This window comes from Mauremys reevesii, linkage group 5 (assembly GCF_016161935.1).
Source record: "Mauremys reevesii isolate NIE-2019 linkage group 5, ASM1616193v1, whole genome shotgun sequence".
Lineage (NCBI taxonomy): Eukaryota > Metazoa > Chordata > Testudines > Geoemydidae > Mauremys > Mauremys reevesii.
In genome coordinates, this window is record NC_052627.1 from 104,620,026 (window position 1) to 104,639,080 (window position 19,055).

Below are 19,055 nucleotides of genomic sequence, written 5' to 3' on the forward strand. Positions count from 1 at the left end.
GCTTTAAAGATTCAGTTGCTGTTTTCATTTTTTTGTTTTAGGGGGTGTCCAGATTACGTCTTCTTTTTAATGCAACATTTTAATAAAGCTGGCTTGAGGGGGGTTGAAATCCCAAGTAAGACAATTTAAGAAACTGACAAGCATTTTTTTTTTAAACCATGTCCATTGCAAACTTGAACTGGTTACAAAGTGGTGTTAAACAGAGGACCTATGGTGAGAAGCCAGTATCTGAATAAGTGTGCTGTGTGTATTCAGAAACTTTGTAAATAATAGTGTGAGCATACTAGGGTGCATTGTAATCATTCTATTTAAAACATATTGGTTTAAAAACCACTGTCTCTAGCCATCTGTCACAGAGTGCCTCTGGCAGTGAACTACAGCTGGGCTCCCATACCTACTCCAAAAGACATGACAACAACAGGAGCTTTTGCCTTGGGAGAATCCAGTTGGGAAAGACCCTGACTGTTCCAGGGCCCAAATCCCAAAGTCTCTGAAGAAAGGTAAAAGCCCTGAAGGCCCTCACAGGCACTGAAAGACTTCTCTGTGATCAGACTGGGAAGTGTGACCGGGGGCTGAGCCACAAAAGAAGAGACAGACCCCCCCACAAGACAGAACTATAACTAAAAAGGGGGGATGTCAGGGAGGGAGACAACGTGCTGCACCCCTGCCTGACCCCTACTGGCACTGGTGGTGAGCATTCCCCTTTACAGGACCTAGCAATGAGACATAATATGTGACTTAAATCTTGGATTCAAATCCCACCCCTGTCAGCAGTGGAAAAATTATAATTTGGCTATTTTTTTGGCCTCCTATATGTGAAGCGAATATGGTGGTTCTCAGTGGACAGATGTGTGCATCACAGTTGACACTGATGGGAAAGCAAAGGAGCCAAAGAGCCAAAATACTAACTTACCCTCCCACACTTCGTGGTGGTTTGAATAAGTCAAATTGTTGTAGCACGGTGGGGGAAGTTTGCTCTCTTGCTGCTGACTTTGTTCTCCAAGTACTGTCCCTCAGGCACTGTTTTTGTGAATTAAAGGATTATGGAAAAAATGTTTTAGCAGAAATATGAGACTAAAGGAATGGTAGCTCCTAGCACTAGATTTAGGAAGGTTTCCTGATAGGTTATGAGCTGATTAGCCCACTTAGCGTGAAAAAGCTTCCACTGTAATTACCCAATTGTACCCAATCTGTGGCTAAAAAGGAAATGGCACCTTCCATTGCTGTCAGCTATTTAAATATAGACTGTACCCTTTTTTTTCAATCCACTCTTCTACAAGTTGACATGTGAAGTTGTTCCTGGCGTGTATAAACTGTCAAAAATGCTTAGGGTCTCTTTTCCTGCACATACTGCAGTAAATCATAATAACTGCTCTGAAGTCACATGTGTTACATTACTATAGCACCCCAAGTTGAATTTGTCACTTCAGAGCCTACTGCTGGTGGCTTCCAGTTGATGGAGGAGTAAAGTCTGACAGCAGAATGAGAGAGCTCAGTGTCTGAGCATTTTGGTTTGATAATGGGCTAACAAACAGATAGTGATGTTTAGTACTAGATTATGAATGGTTAGTGAGAGTTACTCTGAGGGCACAATGGGATGCCAGTCGTTGTTGGCTTTTAGGTACTACCATAATAAATACTACCAACAGTAAACAAAATCATTGTTGTTAATAGTCCCATGAGTAGGCCTCTGGAGTCAATGGAACTACTAATGGGAGTAAGAGGACTCACCAGTGTGAGCAAAGGGCTCTCAGTTTGGCCCTTGATGTGCTCAAAAAGAGGAATGTAGATACACGAGGAAGGGTTTTAAATAGAAGTATTTTTATAAGCTTTTTTTACAATATAGTGTAATAACCCTTGTTTAAATACAAAACTCTCCAACAATCTCTCACAGTCCATCTCTCTCTTCTAGATGCTCCAGCAGTGACGTTATAATGCTTTATTTAGTTTATGGTTTTGCATCACACTCATCGCTGCAATGTTAGAATAAGTACCAGGGAAATGGACTAGTGAGCAGCAGACAGGCAAGGTGATTAAAGGTATGTTTTTATATGTATACATCTAGAGAGAGAAAGTGTGTATGTTTATAAAATATATATTGCACTGGAATTGACATGCTTCTTGTGGCATTGTAGAAGCAGAGAATCTTCTGGCAGGATTTGAATGAATAGCTATAATAAGGCTATACCACATCATGATAAATATTTATCTTTTTTAGGGTCAGTAAATACTGTCTAAATACATATTTGCTTATTTTACCAGAATGTGTGTCCACCTGTAAATTTTAGGAAATTTTATTTCCAATAATGTTGTATTTTTCTTTGACTTTTTTTTTTATTGCTCTGTGTGTTTTTGAGCCAACTTTGCAATGCTACAGTACAGGAAAAAAATGCTTACCAGTATGTTACCATCCCCATGGTTCAGAACTTAACAGGCATGAAATTGACTGATGCACACAAAGGCAGCAGGTCCATGTGCACATGGTGCCAGCAGTTTTTAGGATTTATAATCAGCAAATGGATTTTAATACGGAAATGTTTTTTAATAATGATATAATTGATAAAATTTTAACTCCAGCTTGTATTCCACATGGATGGTGCAAACTGTAATACTCACTTTTTTGTTTTTATTTTAGAAAAATTCATCTGAATGAGCTATATTAATGCAGCACCTTCGTTTTCAGGAAAAGACAGCACCAGTCTACCATATTAATTTTTTATACCTTGATTACCACCGCCAATGCCTCTCATCTCTAAGACAGTGGTTTGGGATTCTGAGCCTATTATGTTGCTAGGAATCATAGGTCTGATTCTAGTCCTCTTGAAGTCAATGAGAGTCTTTTCACTTACTTCAGCTGGACTCGGATAAAGCTGTCTGTGATTTTCATCCATTCCTTAAGGCGAAGTTCTGCTCTGAAAAGTGACTATCAACATGACCGTGAGCTGCCATGATGACTATAGGTCAGTGACTTCTAAGTCAGACTTTATTTAAGTTTACAAGCAAAGAATTGTTGTTTTCCAAATTGTTTTCCAAATTGTTCTTTATTGCTCAAGCTTCATTATCAGTAATAAAGATTTAGGAAGCAAAAATTCAGACCTGTTTGACACTAATGCTTTCAGTAGAATTATACAGGTGTAACTGAGGGCAGAATTGGGCAGTTGGAACAGAAAAGAATTCAGCTCTTTCCTATAGATGTGATCGTTCTGCAGTGCTACCAAGAATAAAAGATAATTAAAATGTATTTTTGTCATAGAAGCAAGTAGATGTGACTCAGAATGCACTCAGGGAACAGTTCTGCTGAGTAAAAATATGCCATTTTTACTTGGTCACCATAACTGCACTGTTTTGCAAGAACAAAGTGGCTTAGATTTAACCCTGCACTCATTGGACCTGATTCATATCTGCCCTGCACCTTGTATAGTTATTTACAACTCTGCAATAGTCAATTGTTCTGGTTGCACATTAGGCAAGGGAGTGGGGAATTAGACCCATTGTTTACATATTAGTCCAAAGGACAGATAAGTCAATCATCCTTCTCCCCGTCCACTGTGCTCTGCCCTTAACATCAGTTAGTTTTTGTAAAACACATTGCGTTCCTTTCCCCAGGAAGCTGAGCACATTATCTCTACAACACTCCAGCACCTTGCTAGAAACATTCCACTGTTAAGTTTCCAGAGAGTTCTTTTCAAAGCTAGTGACCTTGATGTGACCACAGCACCTGTTTTTACCTGATAAGATCATTAATTTTTCTCCTCTCCAGCATTTGTGTTGAGCGTAAGCAACTCTTAGTTTATACGTGACAATTATTGCCTCAATATCAGCTTGCTGGAATGCTGACCCGTATTTCCTGATTTAATAAAAACAAACAAACAAACAAACCATTAAACGACCAATTAGAAGACAGCACTTCAACAAAAGTGGAATGAACTATATTATTATGAGAGTGCAGGTTTCTCATTAGCTGAAATAAAGCAAGACTGCTACTGGAATCAGCCGTCATGCAGCTTTTCAGCCATCACTCTGCTGCAGTAGCGGCTGTCTCTTAGTCAAAATGACAGCATACAACTGATCTATACAGTTCTCTGAGCAAGAGCAAGAACAGTTGCATATTCACAATAAACATGTTCCTGGAATAAACACATTGGGAAGTACAGCTTATTTTTTTAAAAGAAATTTTCTCATTCTTCTTCTCTCTCCTTTTTTTTTTTTAATTTAGTAGGTTGCTGTCATGTACTACATTTTATTTTTGTAACTAGTCTAGGCAGAACTTTATAACTATAGACTATGGAATTTATGATTTTTGTTTTTCTGCATACTGCAGCTTTACATTTCTAAGAATCTGCTGGAGGCAGCTGTCATTTTGTGTTCAGTTCAGGTGTGGACTAACAGAAGAGAGATGTGCTCTGCTCTCTCATGAGCCAGCTGCACCTGCATTTAGCAATGCTGGGAGCCCTAAGGTAGCAAGGCTCCTAAGACTGCAGCTTTTATCAGCGCTGTGTTGAATAGACTTGTTCTGGGTGGGTTTCAATGACACAATGCTGTAAATGGCACGGAGAGGAAGAGCCATTACACGAGGGCTCCCAGAATCACTATCACTAATTGAGTTGTTGTCAATAGTGGAAATTTTCTGTCAAAAGCCCTAGTATAAACAACACTCTGGAGTATTTACATTTGCTTTTTCTGGTTTTGGCTTAATTTATATGAAGAGCCATTTGGACTTAAAGTATGTAGTTGTGTATCAGATTCTTTCGTGATAAGGGCCCAGACTCACAAAGGTATTTAGGCTCCTAACTTCCATTGATTGGTCTGGATCAAAGGCCATATCTGTACCTAGATCAACAGATAGAAAATATAACTGTATAATCAATGTTTGGTGCGGGTGGGAAGAAACTCCATATCTCAGGGTGACAGTCAGGCCACTGGTTCAAATTCAGATAAGTTGTTAGTACGAGTGGCTTATTCAGAGACATTTCTGAAAGGCCAACCTAAACTCCCAATGTTTGATATCAGAAATGAGCAAAATTGACCTCCAAAATGGTTTTACAAAAAAATGCCGGAAACATTCTGCCATTTCATTTCATGTGATCTTGAAGCTCCATAAGTTTTTGGTTTTACAACATTTCAGGAAAATGGACAGTTTTTGTACTGAAGTATTCAAAAAACTGAGAAGCAATTTTTTTTCTTGAAAATGTGCACTTGTGAACATCTAACCTTAGGTGGAAGGAGTCTGTGTCCATTTGTATGGTGTGTGTGTGTGTGTGTGTGTGTGTGTGTGTGTGTGTGTGTGTGTGTGTGTCCCCTCCTGGACAAGCTGCATGTTTGTCTAGTACAACTGTGGTCTGTGGGTCACCATTAGTCCACAGAGCACTTGCTGGTGGACTGCAGGAAACTGGTTTTAGAACATCATTCTCCTCAGCACCACCATGTAATGGCTAAGTACATATTATGATGAGGAACTGAGCCACAAATGGCAAGATCCTCAGCTTGTGTAAACTGGCATCACTCCATTGAAGTCAATTTACACCAGCTGAGATTCTGGCTTAGAAAGTGTGTGATGAGCCTGTGTGAACACTGTGGTCTAGTGGGTTAGGCATGAGTCTGGCCATCAGGACACTTGCATGCTATACTGGTGCTGGTATTTACTTGTTGTATGACCTCAGGCCAATGATTTAACCTCTCAGTTTTCCAGTTTCTGCATTTCTAAAATTAGGATAATTATATTCATCTATTCATAGGGTGATGTGAGGCAGAACTAAATAACGTTCATAATAGGATTTATAAGTACAAAGCCAAAGGTCAGAGTGCAGCAGAGATGGGAGTAAAATACAGGAGTTTTTGGCTCCCAATCTCATGCTTTAGACTAACTAGTCCCTTTGGCAATCTCAGTGTAGGCCCAGGATAAAATGGACAATGGAAAATGCATAACCTTGTGAATTCCCTCTGGCTCAGGATGGAGACGCCTTGATGAGCAATGTGGGTAGTACTACACTGCCATGAACCCTACAACTACCTGTTCTCTGGATATGCACAGACAGAAGATGTCTGCTGCTATTAGGCCCTTTTCATGAGAACCTAAAGAATGCCTGCAATATTATTTGAATGACCCCTTCTCCATTATGTAGCCCTGTGTTTTAACTCTTTGGTCTCAGCAATGCTCAGACAGCTCCTGTAAAGTTAGCCAAATAACTCATCTATGTGGAATGGAGGTATTGTTAGTTTATATAAATTCTTCAGAGGAATCATGCCTTTCTCAAGGTGTAGCCTATTGGAAATAACATTTTGACAGTGAACATTTCCAGTACTATCATTTCAGCAGAACCCAGCTCATTCATTTTATATCTGGCTGAAACTCATAGTAGATCTTCCTCTTCCAAGTTTAACAGGTTAGGGAGTCCAGAACATACATATATACTCTCAGTTGAGAGAAATCTGTTTTCTAGTGCACTGGTGTTGATTTCCCTTTAAATATAGAGCGCCATGGAGCTCTACTTTCAGTTTCACTGCAAAGGTTTAAGCATGGGCTACAGGTGAACCCCAGTTTGGGGAGACTAGCCCCTGGCCCAGCCCGCCCCTTCTGCCTGAGGCCCCGTCCCTCCCACCAAAGCCCAGAGTCCCCCCGGCCACCCTGCCCCTCACCCCCTGTGCGCCAGGCAGGCAGCCTGACTCCTCTCCCCCAGCCCTGGAGCGCAGGCTGGCCCCTATTATCCCTAGCCTGAGCCTGGGACCTGGACATGGGGGAAGAGCCCCCCGCAGCACAGCACTGGGAAACAGAAAGGGGTATGGAGGTGGAGCCTCCCCCTGCCTTCGATACCCACCGCTCATGGGTTTAAGCCACAGAAGACATACAACTTGCATGAAAACACAAGAGAGGACAGTCCCTGGGAAATGCTTCTGGAGAAGTAAAATAGGCAGATACTAACAATTTTGCGCTTAGTTCAAACAGTTTTCTTAGAAAATCTAATGCCACAAAATCAGAGCATTTAAATGATTCTGGTTCCACCCACTCCCAAAGATTTTCTCTGAGATTTCACTTTTGAAACATATACCTGTAACAGAGAAGAACCTTTAAAATATTGCCCTGTAGCCCTGATATTTTCTAAGGCATACGGAAATAACAAAAAATAACACTTCATCAAACATGAAGAAACCTCCAAAGACCAACCTTTCTTCCAAGCCTTACAAACAACATACATGCATACTGTAGAGAGACATAAAATGTGCACTCTGCATTTCACGCAAAGTTGTGATCATAAATGGAGTGTAACATAAGTAGAGTATTGATTGCTTCCACTGGCAGACCATGAACTAGCAAGTCCCAACAGAATTGTTCGCTGTTGCTTGTGCCCTTTATTTAACTGGGTTTTAGATGAAAGAAAGATAACAAAGGTATGAGATAAAGCACTGACAGTTGTGAGCTCCTTTGAACAATCCAATTACGCACTAATAGAGTTTGTGGAAATGGGCCTGACCCTAAGAAGTGCACCCACAGAGTATCTTCGGCTAAAGCCAATGGGAGCTGCAGGTGCTCAGCACCATGTTGGTTGAGGACTATGGTTTCTAACAGACATTAATTAAACCTCTTCACACAGGGTTTTTACACTAAAATTAACCCTTGTTTGAACTGCAGATCAGTCAGAGTAGTTCGAGTGCAATTTGTCAAACAAAGAGGAGTCAATCCAAGTGAAGCAAAGATGGAACACTTTAACTTGAGGCCTTAATACAGCTATAGCAATATTTCCCAACAATCCTCTTAAATTCTTGCTAGGATTCCATAAGTAGGATTCTCTAGCAGGAATTTCATTTTCCTCAAACATCTTACAAAAAATAACAAGGTAAACATACAGTCAAATGAACAAGTACTGTATTTGTCTGTAAGCTCTTCAGGGCAGGAGCCATCTATTACTCTGTGCTTGAATAGTGGCTACCACAATGATGCCTTGTTCTTGGTTGGTCTGTAGGCACTCCTGTAATAAAGGTTTATTATTATTATTTAATATTATTATTATTTATTATTATGTGCTAAGTAAGCACATAGAGCTTTAAATACAAAGAACCCGAGGCTATGTCTAAATGACCCTCAGGAGCATTATATCATTTATCATTTATAAAACCTTAATCTAAAAACCTCTCAGGAGTGCTAGACATCTATATTCCCAGGCTTTTCCTGAAGAGACGGGTTGATAGATGTAGGACAGTCGCATAGGTTAAATGATTACCTATGGGGGGGAAATACCAACGACAATTTATATTTTGACCAATTGAGTCAGCTTTTGGAAGGAAGCGTAAGTCTTTGTATTATAGATATTTATTTTTGTTTTCTACAGTGTAATGTTTAAGCATGTAAGTCCTCTGCAAACACATTAACAAAATTAATAGACATAAGAGTAGCATTTTTCCTCTCTGTGTGCTTTCTCTTGCTCTAATTGAAGTCAGTGGGAGCAGGATCAGATCTCAAACTTGGTCTTTGTCTGTTACATTCAAATCTACGTATTTTCTCAGTGCTGTATGTCTTATTCAAAATCAATCCAAGATACATTATAAATGGAGTGCGAAGAGAGAATCCCACCTTTACGAACTTGTGACTTTGGGGACTTAGGCAAACTGAGTCTAGGCCTATGTATCAACTAAGAATCTGTCAGCCTTAATGCTGGTAGAACTTTATAAAGTTTTTAAAATTGCAGTAAAATGCGTAGTGTTTGGATTTTCCTAAATGCTGGTGAATGAATGACTGTAATACTTATGTGCTAATCTCTCCATTTCTCATGTTAAGAGTAATAGCTGTACTTGTGTGTTACATAACTCTCACACGGCTGGCACAGACCCCATAATAATGAGCCATTAATCATTTCTGAGTTTTGCCCATAGAAATGACGACACCCCTTTGGGGGGAGAGTGGTCAGTTAATACCCATTAAAAAGCCTCATATCCAGAGGAAATGCCTTGATTCTCAACACAGCAGGTAGAACCAGCTTACAGCACAGTATAGACGGGGAAACGCCCACCCAGTGAGGAATCACACAGGATTACTTCACCAAAGAATTGGCTCATGGACCTCCCTCCAGTCCCTGTGAACCCTAGAGTCAGAACGGTCACATGGCAGGATTATGGATAAAAGCTGCCTAGCAGAAGGAAACAAGGTTCTTTTTACCAGACTGGATCTTAAAAGGCAAGGGCTTTGTCTTCCAGGTGAAGGATGTCTAGATACCTGTGACACCCCCCAGGTACAGCTTGGACTATGGGACCACTGTGTCCCATTTTACTCTCTGGATCAGGGTACCTCTCACACTGCTCTGCTAGTGACCAGCAACCCCTTCAGGCTTTGCTCTCACATAGCCATTAGCACATGAAGACACACCCAAAGTTGCGTACAGGCTCTCACAGCCTCTCATGAACTATACACAGGGAGACAACAGCAAATCTGCCCAGCCCCAGCCTTGCACACCAGAAATGTACACTCTTACACTGCTCAAGACTTTCTTGATCAGTGCAAGCTCATTAATTAGTTTACCACTTCAGCTAAGGATAGTTGACATGCCCCAGACTTTGTAATGTGAGCAGATTCCCAAAGCACTTTAGACAAACTTATGGGTAAAGATAAAACATTAAAATAAGTTTATGAACTACAGAAAGATTTTAAGTGATTATAAGTGTTAGGCATAGAGGTCAGAGTTGGTTACATGAGAAATAAAAGGTAAAATCACACTTTAAATCCTAAACTTTATCAGACTAAGCAAGATTTAATCAAGCAGTTTTTCTCACCCCACTAGGCATTGTAAGCAGTTCACAATTCTTAATACACAGGTTGAATTCCCTGCTCAGCCTGGGACCAATGTCCCCAGTTCAAAGTCTTTTCTTCCAAATCTTCTTGTTGCCTTCAGAGTGGGTGGGGGAGGAGAGAGGTGGACTCACGATGTCACTGTCCCTTATTTTAGACTCAGTTCATGTGCCTGGACAAATATTGACTCAAACATGGAGTCAAGCATCACATATCCTGATACCTTGCTGAGTTATGGAGTTGAGCAATCTCTATAGTGTAGAACTTGAGCAACTGTCTCTTAATGAATTGTAAATCTCTTGTTTACAATTCCCCTGATGGTCAATGGCTGGTGATAGTCACTTAACACCAGTCTGGGTATGGGTCACCCCCTTTGTTGCCACTGGAGAGGTAGCTGTGGGAATCCCCCAGACTCTCAACATACTCTATTTCAATAACAACCCTATACCAAAATCTCATAACTCGATATACAATGATGCTATACATATTTTGACAGAACATTGAGTTTCAGCAAATCATGACTTTTCATAGGACAGCTTAAAAGGCATACTTTGTACAAAATATAAACATTTACAAGTGGTGAAAGTGGGGGTCACAGGGTGCTATTCTGAGGTACCGAGTGTCACAATGCCACAGTTGGGGTAAGCCTCAGAAGCTGAACTATAAGACCTTCTCATGTTGAACAGAAATTTGGTAAGATAATAGACTTTGCCTATCTGAGTCTTTAGTATTCTTAGCATTGTGCAAATATCCTTCATTTTCATTCAATTAATAAAGACTACATATGTTTATTACAGGATCGGACTGAGCGTTGCCCGATAGGGTACAGGAGGGAGATCTAAGGAGGATCTGACCAGTGGTATGTGTCTGGTCTCTTTGAAACAGAGGAACTTGGATTTTCTGTGACATTAAAGTAAAAGGTCCCAATATCACAGAGGTTCACTTACCTGGTGTCAAGATGTACTGGAGATCCCAAGGATACTGTTTAAATTGTATACTGAGGCTGGCAAAAGCCTAGGGAGTTAATAAGCCATGAGGTTAGCTGGTGTGTCTAAGGAGTTAGCGGCCCAGCTGGCACTGGGTTAACTTCCCTATTATTGAACAGTCTGCTCTGAAGTAGAACCTACAGTCTTGAGATACACAGGGGCATGACACATACATTTTAACTTGTCACTGTTAACAGATCATAGCAGCAGTATTGTTCTCTTCTCTTTTCATAGGCTTACTCGCAGGGGCGGCTCCAGGCACCAGCACGCCAAGTGCATGCCTGGGGCGGCAAGCCACGGGGGGCGCTCTGCCGGTCGCCGCAAGGGCGGCAGGCAGGTTGCCTTCGGCAGCATGCCTGCGGAGGGTGCGCTGGTCCTGCAGCTTCAGCGGACCTCTCGCAGGCTGCCGCCAAATCCGTGGGACTGGGGACCTCCCACAGGCAAGCCCCCGAAGGCAGCCTGCCTGCCGTGTTTGGGGTGGTAAACTACCTAGAGCCGCCCCTGCTTACTTGGGAATAAGCAAACAACATTTTCCATTCGACAGCTTCACCAATTATTAAAGTTAATATAACATACTCCTCTTTCTCCTCCAACAAGTGCTCCTCCAGAAGGACCTTCCTTCAACCCTACTTCCTTGCATGGTAAGGTGTTCCTTTCCAACCCATGCTGTCAATGTTGGTAGAGCCACTTTTGGAAATTCTTCTTTGCTATGATTACCTTCTCATCTCCCCCAGCCCCGCCAAGTTGCTTTGCCCCTTGGTCACTGGGATTTCCCTTTGCTTCAGTTGGCTGCAGCCAGCATCCTGGCAACACCTTTTGGGAATAAGATTCCCATGCCCATGGCTTTAGCTGCAAATCCAGCCAGGTACTGTTGTCCCTACTCAAACTCCTCTGAGTACTGATTGGTGATTCCCTTGCCCTAATATGGGTGTGCACTTGCTCTACTGTAATCATTCACTCCAAATTATCTTCACCAAAATAAAGAAAATCTTATTTTGAAAAGTAGAGGGAAAATGTAAGGAAATGAAGCTACACAGAATATAGCATCTCTAGGAAAGGCAAAATGATGTTAAGATGTATGATAACTGGTGGCTGCCATCTTTTGACTTAAACACGAGTACACTTTGAGTTCATTGGGTCCAAAATTCAAACTGATAGGGTCCATGTTTTCATTGACTTTCTAGCTCAGTGTGACATGCTCCTGCAGCTAGCAGATACTGTGGGTCTAATTATCCTTCCAGTTACACTGGGGTAAATCAGGAGTAACTCAGCTGAAATCCATGGAATTACTCCTGAGTAGATGAGGAGCATTAGGCTCTGTATTTTGTCAGCTGTCAGTGTTGCAGATACAGTTGTTTTGGGGACCTGTGGAGTTGTTATGAAGTGCAAGTGACTACTAGATAAGAATAGGAGTTGATGAGCCATGTCTCCACTGATGAGGTCTGTATACTTAGTTCTTCTGTAGCTGTGTGTGTGGTGGGGTGTGTGTGTGTGTGCGCGCGCACATTTATATATCTAGCTATCTATCTAAAGAGTATTTGGAAGAGCCCTGCTGAGCTTTGCTTCTTTCATCCAGTACAGAAAACGTCAGCACTCCCTAGGAGAAAGCAGTCGATTTACCACTTAGCATATTTTCGCTATAGTATGTTTCATAATGGGGCTTTAACTCAATAAGTAAATCATCTATTTTTCCAGGATTTAAGATTTCCTACTCAGCCCTGTTCTTAAAAGACTTAAGCTCAGGGGGGAATAGTAATTCATTAGTCATCACAGCCCAGTCTTGGCCTTCTCTTACACAATTTTCAAATTCTACTGGATATTTTGTGTAGGGGTTTTAGTTCAGCCTATAGTCCTTGTAATGATAATTAGGGTTACTTTCCTTCTCTGTCTTTTTTTTTTTAATTGAAATTTATAACAATAAAGCACCAACTATGACTCATATGAACTTGTGAATGGGTGAAGGTAAGTTAACGTACTATGTAAAAGACTTTGATAAAATGGTTTTCTTTATCTCACATCTGTGATTTATGGGTATTAACAGGTAGTCAAGATTCCTAGTGAGGGAGACAGAAATCTGAAAAAAGATGTAGGAATTGAAAACACTAAATCCCCTTTGGCTGGGAGGTTAGTCCCCTTAGAGCCTGGTCCAAAGCTCATTGGAGTCTTTCCATTAACTTCAATGAGCTTTGGATCTGGCCGTGTTTTTGTGGGTGAGGACTGAGGTCCTGAGCTTTTTGTCTCCCACAGGTTTTACAATAGCATAGCTCCAGTGTTGCAGGGGAAAATGCTCCTAATTTACAGCAATGTCAGGATCAGGCCTAGAGGCATTTATAACTTGATCAGTTATTTTCTCCTTAATCTATTTATCTGAGTTTCCTTAAGGGTTTTACATATTGTTGCCCCTTTAAATATATGGAGATATACCTATCTCATAGAACTGGAAGGGACCCCGAAAGGTCATCGTGTCCAGCCCCCTGCCTTCACTAGCAGGACCAAGTACTGATTTTGCCCCAGATCCCTAAGTGGCTCCCTCAAGGATTGAGCTCACAATCCCGGATTTAGCAGGCCAATGCTCAAATCACTTTGCCAAGCAGTAGCAGATGTGAGGGTCCTGAAGTTGACTTTCTTGTTGGAGGAGAAATCAGTGATGTGCAACTTATTTATTTTACACTGTATAACCAGTCCTTGAACAGCGGTGGCTAAACAGCACACTAGAAATACTCTTTTTCAGGAATCTTGGACAAAATACCAATGCCCAATACCCAGGAGCAACTCTGTGCAACAAATTGACTCTAATTAGAGATATTAAGGCAGTGAGCAAAGTTTTCACACCTTCAGAGGTGATGAACTACAGGAGAAAAGTCTTAAGTGTCTGGTAGTTAAGAACTTGGGGTAGATGGATTTGGGGATACTCAGGACTGTTGGGGACACCCTGTAAGGCATAACTGGGCTGTGAGAGCCAGGGTGAGATCTTATGCATGTGGGTTGGCTACAGGTATCAAAGCTCTGAGCCATAGCAGCATAGCACTGAGGTATCCAAAGTTACAAGGCAGGTGGTGACAGAACCCCTTACTGGTCTGAATGATCCCCAGAACGTCCCAGTGGCATAGTCATTATAGGACATACACTCCAAGGCAGCTGCTGGATCCGTTCCTCAATGTTTTCCCCTGCTGAAGCCTTTCCCTGCTGTCAGAGGCTTTCACTGTGGCAGGAAAAGCCTCTGCAGAAGGACTCTACACTGCCGTTTTTAGTGTACTTTGGGGGCACTGCTTCAGCCTGTATGATATATACCCTTGGGTGCAGGTATGTAGGGCACTCTACTCTACTACCCTAAGGCCTGGTCTACACTATTAAGTTAGGTCAACATAAGATGCTTTGTGTCGACCTAATTGTGTGCTCAACTGTTCTCCTCTGTCCCTTTTAAATGCTTCCTCCACAGGAAGCATGCCCAACAGAGGCGGGGTTTCCTGTGCCAAGAGCAGTCCCTTAACCCTCACCACAGCAGTGTGGGGTTGATGCACCCAGTCACATAGACCAAGTCTGTTTTATATGTGTAGCTGAAGCCATTGCGGCCTTGAGAGGTGACCCTTCCACACCAGCAGAACGACTCCCCCAGATACAAGGGAAAAATAAGAGGATGAGGGAGGACATGCTCTTTGAAATGCTGCAAGCCAGTGCTGCATCCAACCTTGAACAGAGAGCCTGAAGGGTGAATGCTCCAGACTGGTACAGAGAAGGAAAGTGGGGCGAGAAGAAAAGCCCAGGAGTCCCAGCAGGAAAAGGAGAGGGAGATGCACCAGGACAAAATGGAACTTCTTGGTCAACAAACGCAGATGCTGCAGACTCTTCTGGCTCAACTGCTATTGAAGTCAGTGGAGAACTGCAGCATAGCACCACCCTACACCCCACCTCAACATTCCACATGGCCTCAGGGCCAGCACGTCTACTACTCCACAGCGGTGGAAAGAATGGACCCCCATAATTTCACATAAACTGGCCCATCAGAGCCATAGTTGATGTATGTGTAGCTACAGCGCACAGCAATGTTCCTTTCCCTTATTATGTTTCCAACCATTTTTTTAACTTTAAAATGTATTTGCTATCATCATCTTCAGATTGTTTGTTAGGTGCTGTTTTCATAACTGATTCAAACTTATTTTGAAAGTGATTCATCTTCATTGGTGACAACCCATATAATCAGTGACAAACAGTGTAGTCATCATAAATGTACAGCAAGCACCCCACATCATTAACTGCATTGGCATTAATATTTGTACAGATGTGCAGCAAGCACCACATGGTTCCTAACAGGCCCCCACACTGCAGTGCAACGTTGAGCATAGTACACCACACCACATTACTGTGATCCGCTCTTGAAGTGCTCTTTCAAAGCCTCCCTAAATCATATAGCTCCTTGGTGAGCTTGTCTGGTAGCCTTTGTGTCTGGCTGTTCAAACTCAGCAAATAACTGCTCCACCTCTACCTTCCACCCCTGTGGCAAATTCTCCCACTTTGTTTCACAAATATCACGCAGGAAGCAACAGGCAGCTATAACCATTGAGATATTTTCGCACTGAGATCCGATCTAGTGAGTAAACAATGCCAGTGCCCTTTCAGCCTACCAAAAGCACATTCAACAATCATTCTGCATCTGCTGAGCCTGTTGCTGAATCTCTCTCCTTGGTGCTGTCGAGGTGGCCGGTGTATGCCTTCATGAGTTAGGAGTAAGGGGTAGGCAGGATCCCTCAGGATCACTACTGGTGTAACCCACACACCTTCTGGATGTGGTGCTCTGTCCAATCTAGTAGCACCAAGACCACTTAGAGAGAGATTAATGAGTCTGCACTACGGCCATAGCGAAGAGCCATATGGCATTTAGCTCATGCAGTAGAGGCTCATGCACTAAGCTCGAGAGGTCCCAGGTTTGATTCTGCCTACCAATGACCGGGGTCTGTTGGTGTTATACAGGCACTTCAACATCACCAATAGTAATGGTCGATTGAGAGAGACGCTCCCTGCTTGTAGCTTTGTAGCATGACTACAGCTCCACAGGGGATTTGCCAACTCTAAAATGACTTCCACCGTGTGATCACCACTTGCTTCTCTGCTGTCAGTGCAGCTCTCAGTTTGGTGTCTCTGGGCTGGAGCAAGCTCAGCACACAGATCCAGGAATTTGGCCTTCCACATTCAAAAGTTCTGCAGCCCCTTCTCGTCATCCCAAACCTGCATTACGAAGCAATCCCACCAGTCACTGCTGGTTTCTTGGGCCCAGAAGCAGTGCTCCACAGTCTGCAGCTGCTCTGTGAATGCCATCAACAACTGGGAATTGGTTTGAACTATATCCCACAGCAATCTTTCCTCCAAGAAAATGTCATGTTCCCCACCATGGTTCTTGTGGCTCTGCCAATACCAGAGGATCGTGCGTCCTGTGCTTCCAACAATCATGACAATCATGCAGCATTGCAGAGATGATGCCGGTGGGGTGAGAAAGGTCAGCCACTCACCCTCCTCAGACGCCTGCTCAAGGCACTTGACCCAGCAGCCAGCCCTGGCTGGGGAGAGGAAGGAGCGAGGCCAGAGCCAGAAGGGAAGATGCGGGGTCAGAGCCTCTCCTCTTCCGGCCACACTGCCTGGTGCAGCGCAGCAGCTGCCCTGAGGCTCAGCTTCTCTAGGCACAGTAGCCGAGAGAGCCAGAGCCCTCCCCTTTGAAAACTCATGGCGATTTGGGGAGGTCCCAGATGACTGGAAAAAGGCTAATGTAGTGCCCATCTTTTAAAAAGGGAAGGAGGAGGATCCAGGGAACTACAGGCTAGTCAGCCTCACCCCAGTCCCTGGAAAAATCATGGAGCAGGTCCTCAAGGAATCAATTCTCAAGCACTTAGAGGAGAGGAAAGTGATCAGGAACAGTCAGAATGGATTCACCCTGGGCAAGTCATGACTAACCTAATTGCCTTCTATGAGGACATAACTGGCTCTGTGGGTGAGGGGAAAGCAGTGGATATGTTATTCTTTGACTTTAGCAAAGCTGTTGATATGGTCTCCCACAATATTCTTGCTGGCAAGTTAAAGAAGTATGGGATGGCTGAATAGACTAGTGGATAGAAAGCTGGCTAGATCGTCAGGGTCAACGGGTAGTGATCAATGGCTCCATATCTAGTTGGTAGCTGGTATCAAGCGGAGTGCTCCAAGGGTCGGTCCTGGGGCCAGTTTTGTTCAATATCTTCATTAATGATCTGGAGGATGGCGTTGACTGCACTCTCAGCAAGTTTGCAGGTGACAATAAACTGGGAGGAGTGGTAGATACACTGGAGGGTAGGGATAGGATACAAAGGGGCCTAGAAGAATTAGAGGACTGGGCCAAAAGAAACCTGATGAGGTTCAGCAAGGATAAGTGCAGAGTTCTGCACTTAGGACGGAAGAATCCCATGCACTGCTACAGACTAGGGACTGAATGGCTAGGCAGCAGTTCTGCAGAAAAGGACCTAGGGGTTACAGTGGACGAGAAGCTGGATATGAGTCGACAGTGTGCCCTTGTTGCCAAGAAGGCTAACGGCATTTTGGGCTGTATAAGTAGGGGCATTGCCAGCAGATCGAGGGACGTGATCATTCCCCTCTATTCGACATTGGTGAGGCCTCATCTGGAGTACTGTGTCCAGTTTTGGGGCCCCCCACTACAAGAAGGATGTGGAAAACTTGGAAAGAGTCCAGCGGAGGGCAACAAAAATGCTTAGTGGGCTGGAGCACATGACTTATGAGGAGAAGCTGAAGGAACTGGGATTGTTTAGTCTGCAGAAGAGAAGAATGAGGGGGGATTTGATAGCAGCTTTCAAGTACCTGAAAGGGGGTTCCAAAGAGAATGGATCTAGACTGTTCTCAGTGATACCAGATGACAGAACAAGGAGTAATGGTCTCAAGTTGCAGTGGGGGAGGTTTAGGTTGGATATTAAGAAAAACAATTTCACTAGAAGGGTGGTGAAGCACTGGACTGGGTTACCTAGGGAGGTGGTGGAATCTCCTTCCTTAGAAGTTTTTAAGGTCAGGCTTGACAAAGCCCTGGCTGGGATGATTTAGTGGGGGATTGGTCCTGCTTTGAGCAGGGGGTTGGATTAGATGACCTCCTGAGGTCCCTTCCAACCCTGATATTCTATGCTCAGAATTGGCTTCTCTCCCCAGAAGCTGAGTCTGGGCAAGGCAGGGAGCGGCGACAGCAGCAGCTCTCTCCCTCCCTAAGCTCAGCTTCTGGGGACAGGAGCCGACTCTGAGCATGCCGGGGAGGGGGGGCTTGCTTGTCCACTGTCACCAGAAGCTGAGCCGGGGGGAAGAGGAGCGGTTGCTGCTGCTGCTGCCACAGCAAGGTGCTCTCCCAGGCAGCTGCTGTGCTGCACCGGGCAGCCTGTGGGCATGGCTCCGGAGCCTGGCTGCCAGAAGAGCAGCCAAACAGCTAGGGGGAGCCGGACCAGCACAGCAGGACAGAGCCCCCCGCCCAGGTAACATGGGATTGGGAGGAGGGGATGGGGAGAGCATGGGGGTCCTGGGCTGGGAGCAGGGCAGAGTCATGTGGGAGGTCATGTGGGGGGATCACATGTGCCCCCCACACTTAGTTGGTGTCCCCCTTTGTGTCCCTCCCAATAGTTGCCTATGCAGCACTGCTTTTGTGAGAGATGGCGGATGGCAACAAGTCTCATGTGGTTTGTGGGAAATTGAAAATAGGCATGAAAATGGTGCGATAGAAATACTATTATGGGAAGGAGATCATTGCATTATGGAACATTGACCCCTTTCTCCCAGTCACCCATGTGCATGTGACTCATTTTTGCCCCACCATGTATTGCCAAAACGAACCAAAAGATAGTGTGCTGAATGGGGTGGGTTGCTCACTGGGATAGCTAGCCGTGGTGCACTGCCCTGTTCATCCATGCTGAGTACATGCAAGACTGATGCAAGGAGCATCATGCATGCACACAAGTGATGTATTAACTGTGGCAGCTGTATGCCAACATAATGTGCGTCAGCAAAACTTTGTAGCATAGACATCTCCTAAACTGTGCCTCACCGTTTACACTGCTATTCATACCCCTGCTAGCTGGGGTGCAGTGTCTGGACTCGACACACCACTATCAGTACAGATCTACCCAAAGATAGGTGGTATTTAGTGCAGGTAGCTGTGCTAAACAATCTAAAGGGGCTGGAGTTCTGCCCTCACCTCTTTCCCCCCGCGCCCCCAGCCTCACACAAGGGGAAAGCAAACATTTAATCCTTTCAAGAGGGCTCATAGTTCCTGCTCTGGCATGGGC

General features: G+C 43.8%; 1 protein-coding gene across 2 annotated transcripts in view; it reads left to right on the forward strand.

The window, feature by feature from the left end:
- The window catches only part of SEPSECS (Sep (O-phosphoserine) tRNA:Sec (selenocysteine) tRNA synthase), a 57,154-nt gene extending 55,115 nt beyond the window's left edge, over positions 1-2,039 (forward strand). The window contains exon 11 of one of the 2 annotated variants that reach the window (XM_039542520.1): positions 1,913-2,039. In XM_039542520.1, coding sequence (XP_039398454.1) covers positions 1,913-1,985 — 73 coding nt within the window. In that variant the 3' untranslated portion in view covers positions 1,986-2,039. The remainder of the gene's footprint in view (positions 1-1,912) is intronic. The other variant, XM_039542519.1, reaches the window with a different exon arrangement.
- Positions 2,040-19,055: the final 17,016 nt, after the last annotated feature.